General features: G+C 40.3%; 1 protein-coding gene across 1 annotated transcript in view; it reads right to left on the bottom strand.

Annotated features, from left to right (window-relative positions):
* Positions 1 to 12705, bottom strand: part of KIF13B (kinesin family member 13B) — a 219732-nt gene that overhangs the window by 82804 nt on the left and 124223 nt on the right. The window contains exons 13-18 of the mRNA XM_050948701.1: positions 11562 to 11696; positions 8752 to 8882; positions 7562 to 7648; positions 5668 to 5858; positions 4685 to 4892; positions 2686 to 2848 (exon numbers count right to left, since the gene is read on the bottom strand). Of these exons, the coding sequence (XP_050804658.1) occupies positions 2686 to 2848; positions 4685 to 4892; positions 5668 to 5858; positions 7562 to 7648; positions 8752 to 8882; positions 11562 to 11696 (915 nt within the window). The remainder of the gene's footprint in view (positions 1 to 2685; positions 2849 to 4684; positions 4893 to 5667; positions 5859 to 7561; positions 7649 to 8751; positions 8883 to 11561; positions 11697 to 12705) is intronic.

Below are 12705 nucleotides of genomic sequence, written 5' to 3'. Positions count from 1 at the left end.
TTATAACTTTTTATTAAGGCAAAATTACAATAAAATGTTTAACATAGAATCATAAAAATGTAGGGCTGAAAGGTCCCTTGAGAAGTCATTAAGTCCTGCCATCTGTCCTGAGGCAGGTCCAAGCCAACCTACGCCATCCCTAATAGGTGTTTTAACCCAGAGGTTCTCAAAATGAGGAGAGGATCCTGGGTGTGTGAGAGAGAGTGAGTGTGTAACGAGAGAGAAGCTTTAGGGGGGGAAAAAACGAACAAAAAAACATACTGTGCACATTTTACCCACAGCAATGAATTGCTAGCAAAGCTGATTCCTCCAGACATACCAGGTCCTCAGATGGTGCTATACATTTGACTCTAGATGGCCCTGTGCATTTTGATGGATCTGTTAAACTTTCACAGCATTATACAAAGTCGTTGCCATCTGTACGTTAATCCGTTTGCTACAACATGGTGTGCACATTTAATTGTAAGCACTGACTACAATCACAGTTTTGTTTTTTCTCTTATTACAATGGATCAATGGCTCTGTTTGAATCAATGCCTGCCTTACTGTTTTTAATAGTCAGCGAGAGTTGCATGTTGATTTTTTTTTTAATGTATATGTACTTGTGTGGTGGGAGGGAGAGAGTAAATTACTACAGACACAAAGAAGCGGGGCGTGATCAAATACATTTCAGAACCACTGTTCTAAACTGTCTTAAAAACCTCCAATGACGGGGATTCCACAACCTCACTTGGAAGCCTATTCCAGAACTTAACTACCTTTATGGTTTGTAAGTTTTTTGTAATATCTGACCTATATCTCCCTTGTTGCAGATTAAGCCAATTACTTCTTGTCCTACCTTCAGGAGACATGGAAAACTGATCATAGTTCTCTTTATAGCAGCCCTTAACATATCTGAAGACTCATCAGGTCCGCCTCCTCCCACAATCTTCTTTTCTCAAGACTAAACACGACTAGTTTTTTTCTTTTAACCTTTCCTCATAGGTCTTCTAAACCTTTTATAATTTTGTTGCTCTCCTTTGGACTCTCTCTCCAATTTGTCCATATCTTTGCTAAAGTGTGGCACTCAAACTGGACACAGCACTCCAGCTGAGCCTTACCAGTGTCAAGCAGAGTAGGACAATTGCCTGCTGGGTCTTCCATACAACACTCTTGCTAATACAACTCAGAATAATATTAGCGGTTTTTTGCAACTGCACCACACTGTTGACTCATATTCAATTTGTGACCCACTATAATCCCCCAATCCTTATCATATAGCCAGTTATTCCCCATTTTGTAGATGTACATTTGATTCTTCCTTCTTAAGTTAAAACTTTGCACTTGTCTTTATTGAATTTCATCTTGTTTCAGACCAATTCTTCAATTTGTGACCGTCATGTTCAATTCTAATCCTGTCCTCCAAAAGTGTTTGTAAACCCTCCCAGCTTCCGAAGTTTATAAGCATACTTTTTACATTATCCAAGCTATTGATGAAAATATTGACTAGTACTGGACATAGGAATGGCTCCTGTAAGACCTCACTAGATAAACTCTCCCGGTTTGACAACACACCATTGATAAATAGTCTGAGCACAGTCTTTCAGACAGCTGTGGTCCCTTCATCTAGAACTTCATCTAGAACACATTTCCCGAGTTTGCTTATGAGACTTTCATGTGGGACTGTGTCAAAAGCCTTACTCAAATCAAGATATATCAAATCTGTTGCTTCCCCACTATCCACTGGGCAAATAATGTCAAAGAAGGAAATTAGATTGGTTTGGCATGATTTGTCTTTGACAAATCCACGTTAGCTATTCCTTATAACACTATTATCCTTTAGGTGCTTACAAACTGTTTAATGATTTGTTAAGGTCCAGGTATCAACGTTAGGTTGATAATTTCCCAGGGTCCTCTTTGTTCCACTTTTCATAGATAGATATTACATTTGCCCTTCTCCAGTCCTTTGGGATCTCACTGTTCCATCCATTCTTGAAGATCACTGCTAACAGTTCTGAGATTGCGTCAGCTAGTTCCTTAAGTACCCTAGAATAAATTTCACCAGGCATTGCCAACTTGACTACACCTAGCTTATCTAAATATTCTTTAACCTGTTCTTTCCCTATTTTGGTTTATGTTCCTTCCCTCTTTGTTGTTAATATTACTTGGGTTGAGTATCTGGCCACCATTAACCTTTTTAGTGTAAACTGAAGCAAAATGCGCATTAAACACCTCAACCTTCCTGATCACAGAATCACAGAATATCAGGGTTGGAAGGGAGGTCATCTAGTCCAACCCCCTGCTCAAAGCAGGACCAATCAGTTATTAGCACAGTTAATTATTAGCTCTCCTTTTCCATTAAGTAGGGAAGTTGGGTCAAATGACCATGGTTAGCAGGCAAACTTAAGAGCATGTTTAATGGTTTTTAAGAATTGATCTTTGGTGTTTTTAAACTCTGGCAACATTGCTGTAGAAACTGATGTTAAACTTGCACCACATCATATTTCCATAAACTGGCATATTTCCATACTTTCATGTTATCAGATACAATAAACATGCCACATGCTCTTCCAAAATCACTGTTCACAAGCGTGAACATGTTGGCAAATTATCTGGATCATTAGAGCCACTGGATCACAGTGTGAAGTACTCCACAAGGCAACCTTTTATTGAACAATGGTTAAGCTCAGTGAGCTGCTGCCTCACCTTTCTATTAGCATTAAGACTTGATGCTGGGATCTGCAGAGTGACCTTATACTCCGTGCTCTTCTCCAATTCCTCTGAGATGAAACTGGCTTCTCTCACATACAAATTAGCTTTAACAATTTGCTCTCTCAGCTTCCTCAGGCTGTGGTTCAACATTTCTTCTCTTTTAAAGAGGGGGAAAAAAAAAAGGGGACAATCAATAAATTATTTTAGTGAGGAAACTTTTAACTAGATTTGCACCAGAACACAAAGGATCATGGGGCTGATCACTACCATGTAAGTAGTGTATTCATAGGAATCAATATCCAAAGAAGCTGATTTTAAAATAGAAAGATTAGTTAAACACTAACTTGGTCTTTTTGAAAAAAAAGATATTTGAAATTTATATGAATTTAGTGAATACAAAAGTTGCCAGGCTGCCAAGTCTAGAGATCCAAAGGCCTCTTTCTGCATCCGTAGAACAGGCTGCATCTGTGTGAGCTATTCCACACCTTTCCCACCTAGAAGTGGAAGAACTGCGTTAAGATGAATGGATAATTCAGTCTCCATGATCCAGTCAACATTTGTTCTCTGAGAAGAGTGCAACAATTAGTGCCTACTGTGATACTGAAAACTCTTCACACGGATATATGCTGACACCAAAGTCCTTCTACACAAGCAGCCAAAATATTATGAGATGGTCACAAATGATCTGGTCTGGATTTGAACCTGTGACCTAGAGATGAAATGCTCCATCCTTCATTACAATACTTATTTTTGCAAAAAATGTTTCTTTGGCAGTTTAAGTTAACAGTGAATTATTGGTTTTTTTGGGTTGTGCCTGTGTGTGTGTTTTAATTACTACTATATTCAGTGTCTTCCGCCTCACCCTCTGCTTTAAGCAAAGCACCACTTTCACCATAAGGCTGCTGTTACTGTCAGAAACACTGTTAGTGATTTTGCTATGACAGGAGGCAGAAATCCTGAGCACCTTCACTCTAATTTTCTAGGAAGGGGCAGGAGGATCCCCCTCATGGACCTAAAATGAATCACTAGAGCCAGTGACCAACTCTTGCAGGGACTGTGGGACAATCCTCCTTTCATCTAGTGCTATTCCACTCTCCACCCTAGGACTGCTCAGGTCAGATATTTGAACATAAGCGGAATAAATGCAGTGGCTGTAAGGGTAAGTTTGCAGCCTCTGAAAGGAGTTGCTTCCAGGGTGGATGATCTTGGGATAACTGTTGCTATAGCAGGGATGGTCAAACCATGGCTCGCAAGCTGCATAGGGCTCTTTTACAGTTAAAGTGAAGCTCATAGAGTTCCCCATGCCTCCCCCAATTACCACCTACCAGACTGTGGAGGAGGAGCTCAGGGATTCTGCGAGAGCTCAAGATTTCAACCCCACAGGAAGTGCCTGTCAGGGCTTGGGGCTTCAGCTGCAAAGCCCCAAGCCCAGGTAGGCACCTCCGGCAGAGCAGAAGCCTCAATATTCCCCTCCCCCAAGGGACAGAAGCCTCTAGCCCCACCACCCTGCTGCAGAGTTGAAGCCCTGAGCCCCAGCCGGCATGACCCAGAACTCAAATTTCTGAAGATTATCCTGTGCGGCTTGGAAGGTCAATAAGATTGGCAACCTTGTGCTATAGTTTATAGAAGAGTACATAAACTTCCCACATCTCCTACTCTTCACTTAAAATTAAAATGAATAAGCCATTTGAGAATACACTGCAGGTAGCATTCCCACATAACTAGATAAGGTGACAAAATAGTTCTTTTCCACCTTTATTTTCGAGGACTTATTGGAACAAACTGCGTGATCTGATAATCCTTACACTGACATTTCGTCTTGGCTGATGGTATCCCCACAACATTGCCGCTTCTCTGCAGGGCCCTTCTGGGGAGCCAAGGACGTGTGTTGTAGTCAAATGTATCTTAAATCTATAAGAGATTTCGCTGGCATTAGAGGACCTCAAGCCTGACCACCACTGCTTGAGAAATGCTGTAGGTTCTCATCACCCACCTCTCTTCTGCCCACTGGCGTATGCGCTGCTGAGCACTGGGCGAGTGAGAGAACTTGTCCATGCTGCGGAAGTGTTGTTTCTCTGGAGACAGCCGCCTTCGCAGCTGCTCTAGCTCGTGCTCATACATTAATCTCTGCCGCTCCAGTGCGGATTGCTTCTCCTCTTCGTACTGCTGTTCCACGCTCTGCAAGATTGACTGCATCGGATCTAAACAGGTGTTGAAAATAAAGAAGCTAGTAGTGAAGTGTTTGGACTCTCACTGTGCGCAGAACTATTAGAGGGAAGCAGTGATCCAGTGAACAGGGCACAGAGTTTGGGACTAAGGGGACCCGGATTGTATTCCTGGTTCTGCCGTGAATTTATCACATGATCTTGAACAAGTTATCATTTTTCTATGGCTCAGTCCTCATCAATAAAACAGGGATACTGCCAGTTCTCCGCCTTTGTAAGGCTCTCAGCTCAATGGATAAAGTATACTCTAAAGGTGAAAAATAACTAGAAGAGATGGACTATTATATTTTGTCAGAGTATAATAAACCAAGCGTTTTGTTCTATGGTTTAGCATTAGAAATCAGAGAGGGATAGGTAGGTGATCTAATGGAAGTTAGAGATGGACATGGTCAGGTTGAATCAATTCCTCTCATCTTTGCAAAGTGGGACACCTTCAGCAGCTATATAAGGCTACTAAAACCAAAAAACTTGACTTCCAAGTCAGTTGCAGGATCAGACAGTACTCAGCTCTGCTCAAATACCTCAATGTTAGACCATGAGATCCCCAATGTTCTAGTTCTGGGTCTCGCCTGAACAGAAACGATGAATTCTAATAAGTTTTGTAGTTTTTTTCCCCTTCAAGAGCCAAGTGACTAACAGAAGAAAGTGTTTATGTAGGAAGCTATAAAGGAAAATGATTCCTGCATTACAAGGTACTCAGGATGTAATCCTATTCCCTGCTTGTATTCTTAATATATTTGCTGCCTCTTACCATTGCCACTGAGTGCCTTCATGATAACTTCCATTTGGGCATATTCATAGCTGAAGTTCATTTCACTGGACACTTCACTGGAACTGTCTCCATCCATATCTAGCTGCTCGACACTGTTGCTGCACCCCATAGAATTGTCTTGCTCTTCATCCTCATGCTCTATTTTCTTTTTCTTTTTTGGTAAATTCAATCTTTAAAAAAAGAGGGGGGAGAAAGGCAATGTCTAACAAACAAACAATTTTTATCCCCTGCTCAGTAATAAAACTGTTTCTTTTACAGGATTCTTAAAATGAAGGCAAGTCCCCACAATCCATAGATTTTCCTTTTAAAATATTGTGTGGCTCAAGGTGGTACCTTCCTCAGTAGAGTCAAAATAAAGGTTTCAAAGCACCCTAACCGGGACCACTACATCACACTGGAAGCGTAACTGCCTTTCTCTCCTCTTCTTCAGATACAGCCATTTATAACAGATGGACACTTATCTATTCATAGATTCTAAAGCCAGAAGTGACCATTGGGATCATCTAGACTGACTTCCTGTATAACACAGGCCAGAGAATTTACCCCAAATGATTCCAAGAGCATACACTTTAAAAAAATCCATGTTACACCTTTCTCTGCTGGATTGATGAGCCCATTATTAAATATTTGTTCCCTATGCAAATACTTATATACTGTAATCAAGTCACTCCTTAACCTTATCTTTCTTAGGTAAATACACAGAGCTCCTTGAGTTTATAACTATATAAGGCATGTTTTTCTAATCCTTTAATTATTCTCATGGTTCTTCTCTGAACTCTCTCCAATTTATCAACACCCTTCTTGAAGTGTGGGCACCAGAAGTGGACACAGTATTCCAGCAGCAGTGTCACCAGTGAAATATATAGAAACAATATAATCTCTCTACTCCTGCTCAAGATTTCCTGGTTCATGTATCCAGGATCACATTAGCTCTTTTGGCCACAGTGTCAAATTGGGAGCCTGTGTTCATCTGATAATTCACTGATTATCTATGGCCCTAGGCACCTCTGACAGCATTTAAAAATACAGATATAATTTACAACCCCATCAATTTCATTAACCAGCAAACTGGTGACACTGAAGTTATCTTCCTCTTCTTCCCCTTTCACAAGCCTCCCTCTTTCCAAAAGGGAAGGAGAATAATTAGGTTTTACAGCATGCCCTACAGGTCAAAAGAGTTGGGCCATTTCAGACCCAGGGTGGAGAGCGAGTTACAAAGATGAGAGGCCCTTCCCAGAGAACACCTGCCAGCAATCATCATCACTTTTCTTTTTTTAAACAGAGGGAACTCCATTCTGAGGGTCTCCAATGACCAGAACTGCAGAAATATGCTATGGAGCATGGGGCTCTTTTGGATAGGTATGTCCCATGTCACTTAGAAAATGACAGGTCAAGTCAATCACTTTAAAATCCATCTAGAAACCAAGATGCAGACACTGCAGATCAACGTCACATGCTCACGGGACATAGTGTTTGCCAAGGGTGCTTCAGAATTCCACACCAACCTCAGCTTTAAGAAAAATGTAAACTGTAGCCCCAAATACAGTGCACTGTAGTAATCTAATCTGGAGGTGACAAAGGTGCTAATGACAGCAGTATGGTCCACATCAACATGGGCCACAACCTCCTGGAAAGACATAAATTAAAATCATCCTCAGCACATTACAACCAAGCCAAGACTGTGCACAGCGGCTATGACACTGGTCATTCAGAAACATCCTCTAGCAAGCATTGCCTCTACAAACCCATAGAACAGGCAGCAGATGGTCCATCTGCATCTTAAGAGCTTGGGTAGAGGCCCATAATTATTCTTTGTGCTTGAAGCTAAAGCAAAACTGGCTGAAGCTCATAACTGAATTAAGACCTTTTATACCTGAAGAAGTGGTTGTTTCCCCATAGTATTCTGTCTCCATGGTGTAGCTGTGTAGGACCCACAACAGCAGAACCATTTACAAATGTTCTGTGAGAAGAAAAAGAAAAGCTAATACAAATACATCCAGATAGGTTTCATTTTTTGTGGGGAGAGAATAGTTTGTTTCATTCTCTCATTTAGTTTGGGGGAGGAAAGCAGGTTTGAGGATTACAAATTAATATGCAAGCATGTTTCCTGTAACCTGGCACTGTTTCATCAATCCCTGAACTGATTTAAACTCTCATTTAAGCTTCATAATATTTAATATTTTTTCACACAGACTGTACTTGAAGAGCATTATTGAAAACAAATCTATTGGGCCTAAAAAAGTGTATGGCTTTGAATATAGCCTATTGGAAGCAAACACAGCTATTTTTACATTGTTTAGAAATACAGGGAGAATAAAGGTACACCACGTAAAGAAAATGTTGAAGATCTTGGCTATATGTATGGTTTACTGGAGACATCATCAACTTCAGTGTTATGGTTCATACTGGCAAAAACTGTACTTTTACACTGCTGATTTCTAAAATAGTACAGGCTCCTAGGCCTGCACATACTGAACCTTGAGAAAGTACAGGAATTTCATGCCCATTACATCTTCATCACCAAATTATATGGAACATCAAGCTTTTGTTAGAGACCCCAAATGTGCATGGTATTTTGTGGTTTGTTAGAACATAGCATTTACTTTCCAAACAGCGTTACTTAATCGGACAACATAGCAAGTGCTTCAATAAAATTTCACATATGAACAGTGTTTATAGAAGATTAGTTTAAATCTTGACACTCACAGCTAAATTTAGACAAGTGCAAATAAGTTAGCACGTTTGCTGAAACTATAATTTACTTCTGTATCATCACTAAGAAAAAAGACACACATACCCCAGATATTCTGTTTGAAATCTAATCCAAAAAGACCCAGAACTGGAAGAGCAAGGATACTATATATTAGGAATGCGGTGCACTGACAGAGCTGTTCATGGGGAACACAGCAAGCTAATTAAAATCTAAACAGAAGCCAAGTAGCATTTTATCTTGAGATTAAGTGAAAAAGCTTATTTAGAAATCATCTTCATGCACCATTCACTCTAATATATTTACTAAAATTAAAGTTATGGAACTGACTTTACAATATTTTATAACATTACCTAGTATTTTTCTGAGGCGTTAGCATAACCTGTCCTTCTGATGTTATTTCTATAATACAGTGTTCAGGAAGAATTCCCATTCCACATAACTGGATATCTTGGGAGTCATCTGACCCTATTAATGTGTGTTCCTGTGGAAGAATCAAATTCAGATGTTGGCCACAGATAGCAGAAATTTCCCTCTGATTACTCTATAGTGCGTGCACACCTCACAGTCTTACATCCTACCTTTCGGACATGCCCACTTCCTTCATTATTGAAGTTTTGAAAGCTACTTAGTAGTTTTTAAAAAAGGGGAAGGAGACATAACTAGAAACAGAGAAATGGAATTGAACTGATTTATAAGTGACATTAATAACAACAAATTTTAGATTGATCTAGACCTTCATGTCAAAGAGTGAACAAGGTCCACACTCTGGAATCCTTTAGTGACTGAGAAGTACTATGCTGAGCTACTTCTACACTACACTACACACCAGCAGCAGCGTGTAGCTACATGCCGCAGTGGAAAGCAAGCTGCATCCACATTTCAGTGTGTAGCTACAGTTGCCTCGGAAAGGCTCTGGCAGTGGAGAGGCAGACAGGAATGGCTCAGCCTTTCCTTGCTGCCTCCCCGGCCAGAGTTTTTTTCTGCGGCAGGGAAACGCTCCAGCAACAGGAAGCTGGGAGAGCCCTGCCCCGCTACCAGAGTCTTCCCCTACTTACTTACCTCCACCCTTCAGATGTTTCTTTACTTGCCTAAGCCATGCCTCATCAGCTACAATGTTACTTATATCCCTGCTAGGGCACCTACACGGGTGTGTACTCTACACTGCAAGCTTCTTTTGGCAGCAGGCAGACGTACCTTCAATGTAAAGAAGTGACAGTAGCAATGGTAAGAGGCTAACAAGGGACTATTAGTTAAGAACAGATAATGGTGGCATACAGACCACTTATAGTATGCCGCAAGTCTACATGTGGAATACCCAGAACAATTGGGCACAACTTCTCTTTACACCCTAGAATAGAGCTCTCCATCAACCAAAGGGAGCTCTACACCAGTGATTCTTAAACTTTTGTACTGGTGACACCATTCACATAGCAAGACTCTGAGTGCAATCCCACTTATAAATTAAAAACACTTTTTTATATATTTAATACCATTATAAATGCTGGAGGAAAGCAGGGTTTGGGGTGGAGCCTGACAGCTCGTGACCCTCCCACATAATAACCTAACGACCTATTGAGGGGTCTCGACCCCTAGTTTGAGAACCCCTGCTCCAGACAGCGCTACCCAGCTCTTGCAGAGCTCAAATGGCTCAACACAAAAGAAGTCGAAGATGATTGCTAGTCTGACAAAAGGGAGTTGGCTCTGAGATTTGGTGGATCCAAATTCTAACCATCTTCAGGAAATTCTGCAAAAACTTTTCTCTTTGAAAAAGCCTTCTCTCCACAAGAATGACATAAAACAGAAACCCCATTCTACTCAGAAATCTGAAATTACCCAAAAAGAAAGTCTGAAACAAATCAATCCGAAATTAAAAAAAAAAAAACAAAAAAAATCTAAAAAATAACCCAAACACAAACCCTAGCCCAGGCCGAGATTTTTACCCCAAAATGGGAGGAGTCGAGCATTACATGGCTTCTAAATTTGATTTTTAGTGACTGTAACAGTAATGAGAAGCAAAATAAAACTCTAAGATAGATAGTTCTGGTTCTATCTGAAAGGGAATTGCAAGAACATTGAGTATTATTTTTACTGGTTTCCCTATCCTACACCACATAACAATGAGTGCATTTTGCACATGGACTGAGGTCATCCTTTTGAATGTGCTTTGTCACTAATGTATTCTTGTTATGTATTCACATTAAGCAACAAAGAAATCACCACAGTCTCAATAGCTGTCAGAGTTGAGGCTGACTTAGCAGTATGAATCAGAATCCAGACTCCTACATACAAGATGCCTGGAAATGCTTTGACTCCTCTCCAAAAATCCTGAATCAGCTCTTTTGTTGTTTATTAAGGGTTATATGGGGCAGTGATGAATAAGGGTTTTTTTTCTTTTGTTTTAATTCTTTGGGTAGCGGTTTGCTCTGTGATATACAATGACTGATGTAAAAAGAAGATAAGATACATCTCCTAAGAGAGGCAGCACAAAACCACTTCTAGCCCAAATGCTAATCATGTGGCTGCCTCAAGACAAATTACTGTATTCCACTTCAGTGGAATCTATCTATCTATTAAATGGAATCTATGCTGCAGTTTTGTCACTCTGCCTCCAGACCAAACCTGCTCAATTCACAAATTAGCTCAGAAACCAAGACTTAAGCTGGATTATTCTTTTGCACCCATCACCAATAATACGGAATTCTACAATCGCAAGTTGCATGGCAACAGAACCCAGCTCTCTCCCCAGAGCCATATTGATTCTGCAGTGGTAACAGAACTCATTTTAGAAGTCAGTAGATATAACTGTGAACATACATGGAAAAGCAAACTGATTTAGTAAGATGCACCCATTTTTGCATAATCACTTTTCTGAGTAAAGCTACACAAAGACAGCTGTAAAGGCCAGATAACTGCTTGCAAAAGGGAAAATTTCTAAAGATACAAAATGCTACTAAGACACATTTACACTGCTTTCTGGTTCTCTGTAACAGTAAAGATGATCTGCAATTTAAAAAAAGCTGTAGTTGTGCCATTTTTGCTAACCACTGGACACTAAACAACGTCTCTGTAGTCTGTTTCTCATAAGGAACTCTCTACCCACATGCATTTTCACAGGGTTAAATGATCCACTTAAACATGCTGAAACAAAGTGTTATTTCACCTTTAAGTAGTAGACCAGAAGTTCATTGAGAGCAGGATCTGCATTCAAATTAACGAGGAAGCACTTGTTATCCCCAACTTTGATTCCAGAAGACTGAAGAGATATGCCAAGACTTTCCAGTTGTTTCTGCCGCTCCTATAAGAGAAACCTCCAAAATATTAATGTTTAAGATGTTTAAGAAACAGATATATTACATTGCACATTAGTACCTGCTAAGAAATCAAATCAACATAATAGGCAGCAACTTATTAGATTAAACAAGGTATCCAGGAAACTAATTTTGATGGGCCTCTTGCCACTGCATGTTGAAACCCTATAGTCTCAGAGGGTTACAACTTGTTAGCGAAAGACCAGTACAGTTGTGAGGATCACACTGTAGATCTGCCTGGGCTTCAATATAGCCTCCCTGAAATAGTGAAAGAGCAACACAAAGCCATCTCTTCAGCCTTCTGTTTCCCATTCTTAGCTAGGAGGCAACACATTCAGCCAAATCCTTGCCAAGTCAAACTCTGTTCATCTTTGTCTCCTAGAAACTGAACACCAAAAAATTTGAAATTCTATTTAAGTAATGCAGGAAAGACTTCCTGCTAAACAAAAACAGTAGCATTTAAGATGGTATATTATTCTCATCAATTGACTTCTTAAGAGTGCAAAAACAAAGCAGTACTTTATTAAAAGTGTACATCTTTTACAGGGAAATGTTAAAAGTTTTTCTCCCAGTATTCCACTCTTCACTCAAACATTTTTGACTTTGTAGTGGACAGATATCTTTCTATCTTGCCATCCTTTCCTAAAAGAATGGCCACAGTTTGGTTAATAATACCACCTAGCTCAGAAATTAAACAGAAAACTGAGGATCAGGTGAGGGTCCATCATCTACTAAAGCTAGGATTGCAAAGGAGAGAATTCCCCACCATCGTAATACAAGGAATTTCCCAGAGTTGTCCCACAGTGCTCATAAGAATGTAAATATGGACATATTGGGTCAGACCAAAGGTCCATCTAGCCCAGTATCCTGTCTTCCAACAAAGGCCAATGCCAGGTGCCCCAGAAGGAATGAACAGAACAGCTAATTATCAAGTGATCAATCCCCTGTCACCCATTCCCAGCTTCTGGCAAACAGAGGCTAGGGACACCATCCCTA

This window comes from Gopherus flavomarginatus, chromosome 4, assembly GCF_025201925.1.
Source record: "Gopherus flavomarginatus isolate rGopFla2 chromosome 4, rGopFla2.mat.asm, whole genome shotgun sequence".
Lineage (NCBI taxonomy): Eukaryota > Metazoa > Chordata > Testudines > Testudinidae > Gopherus > Gopherus flavomarginatus.
The sequence above is the reverse complement of the archived record's forward strand: the minus strand, read 5'-3'. Positions and strand labels throughout refer to the sequence as shown.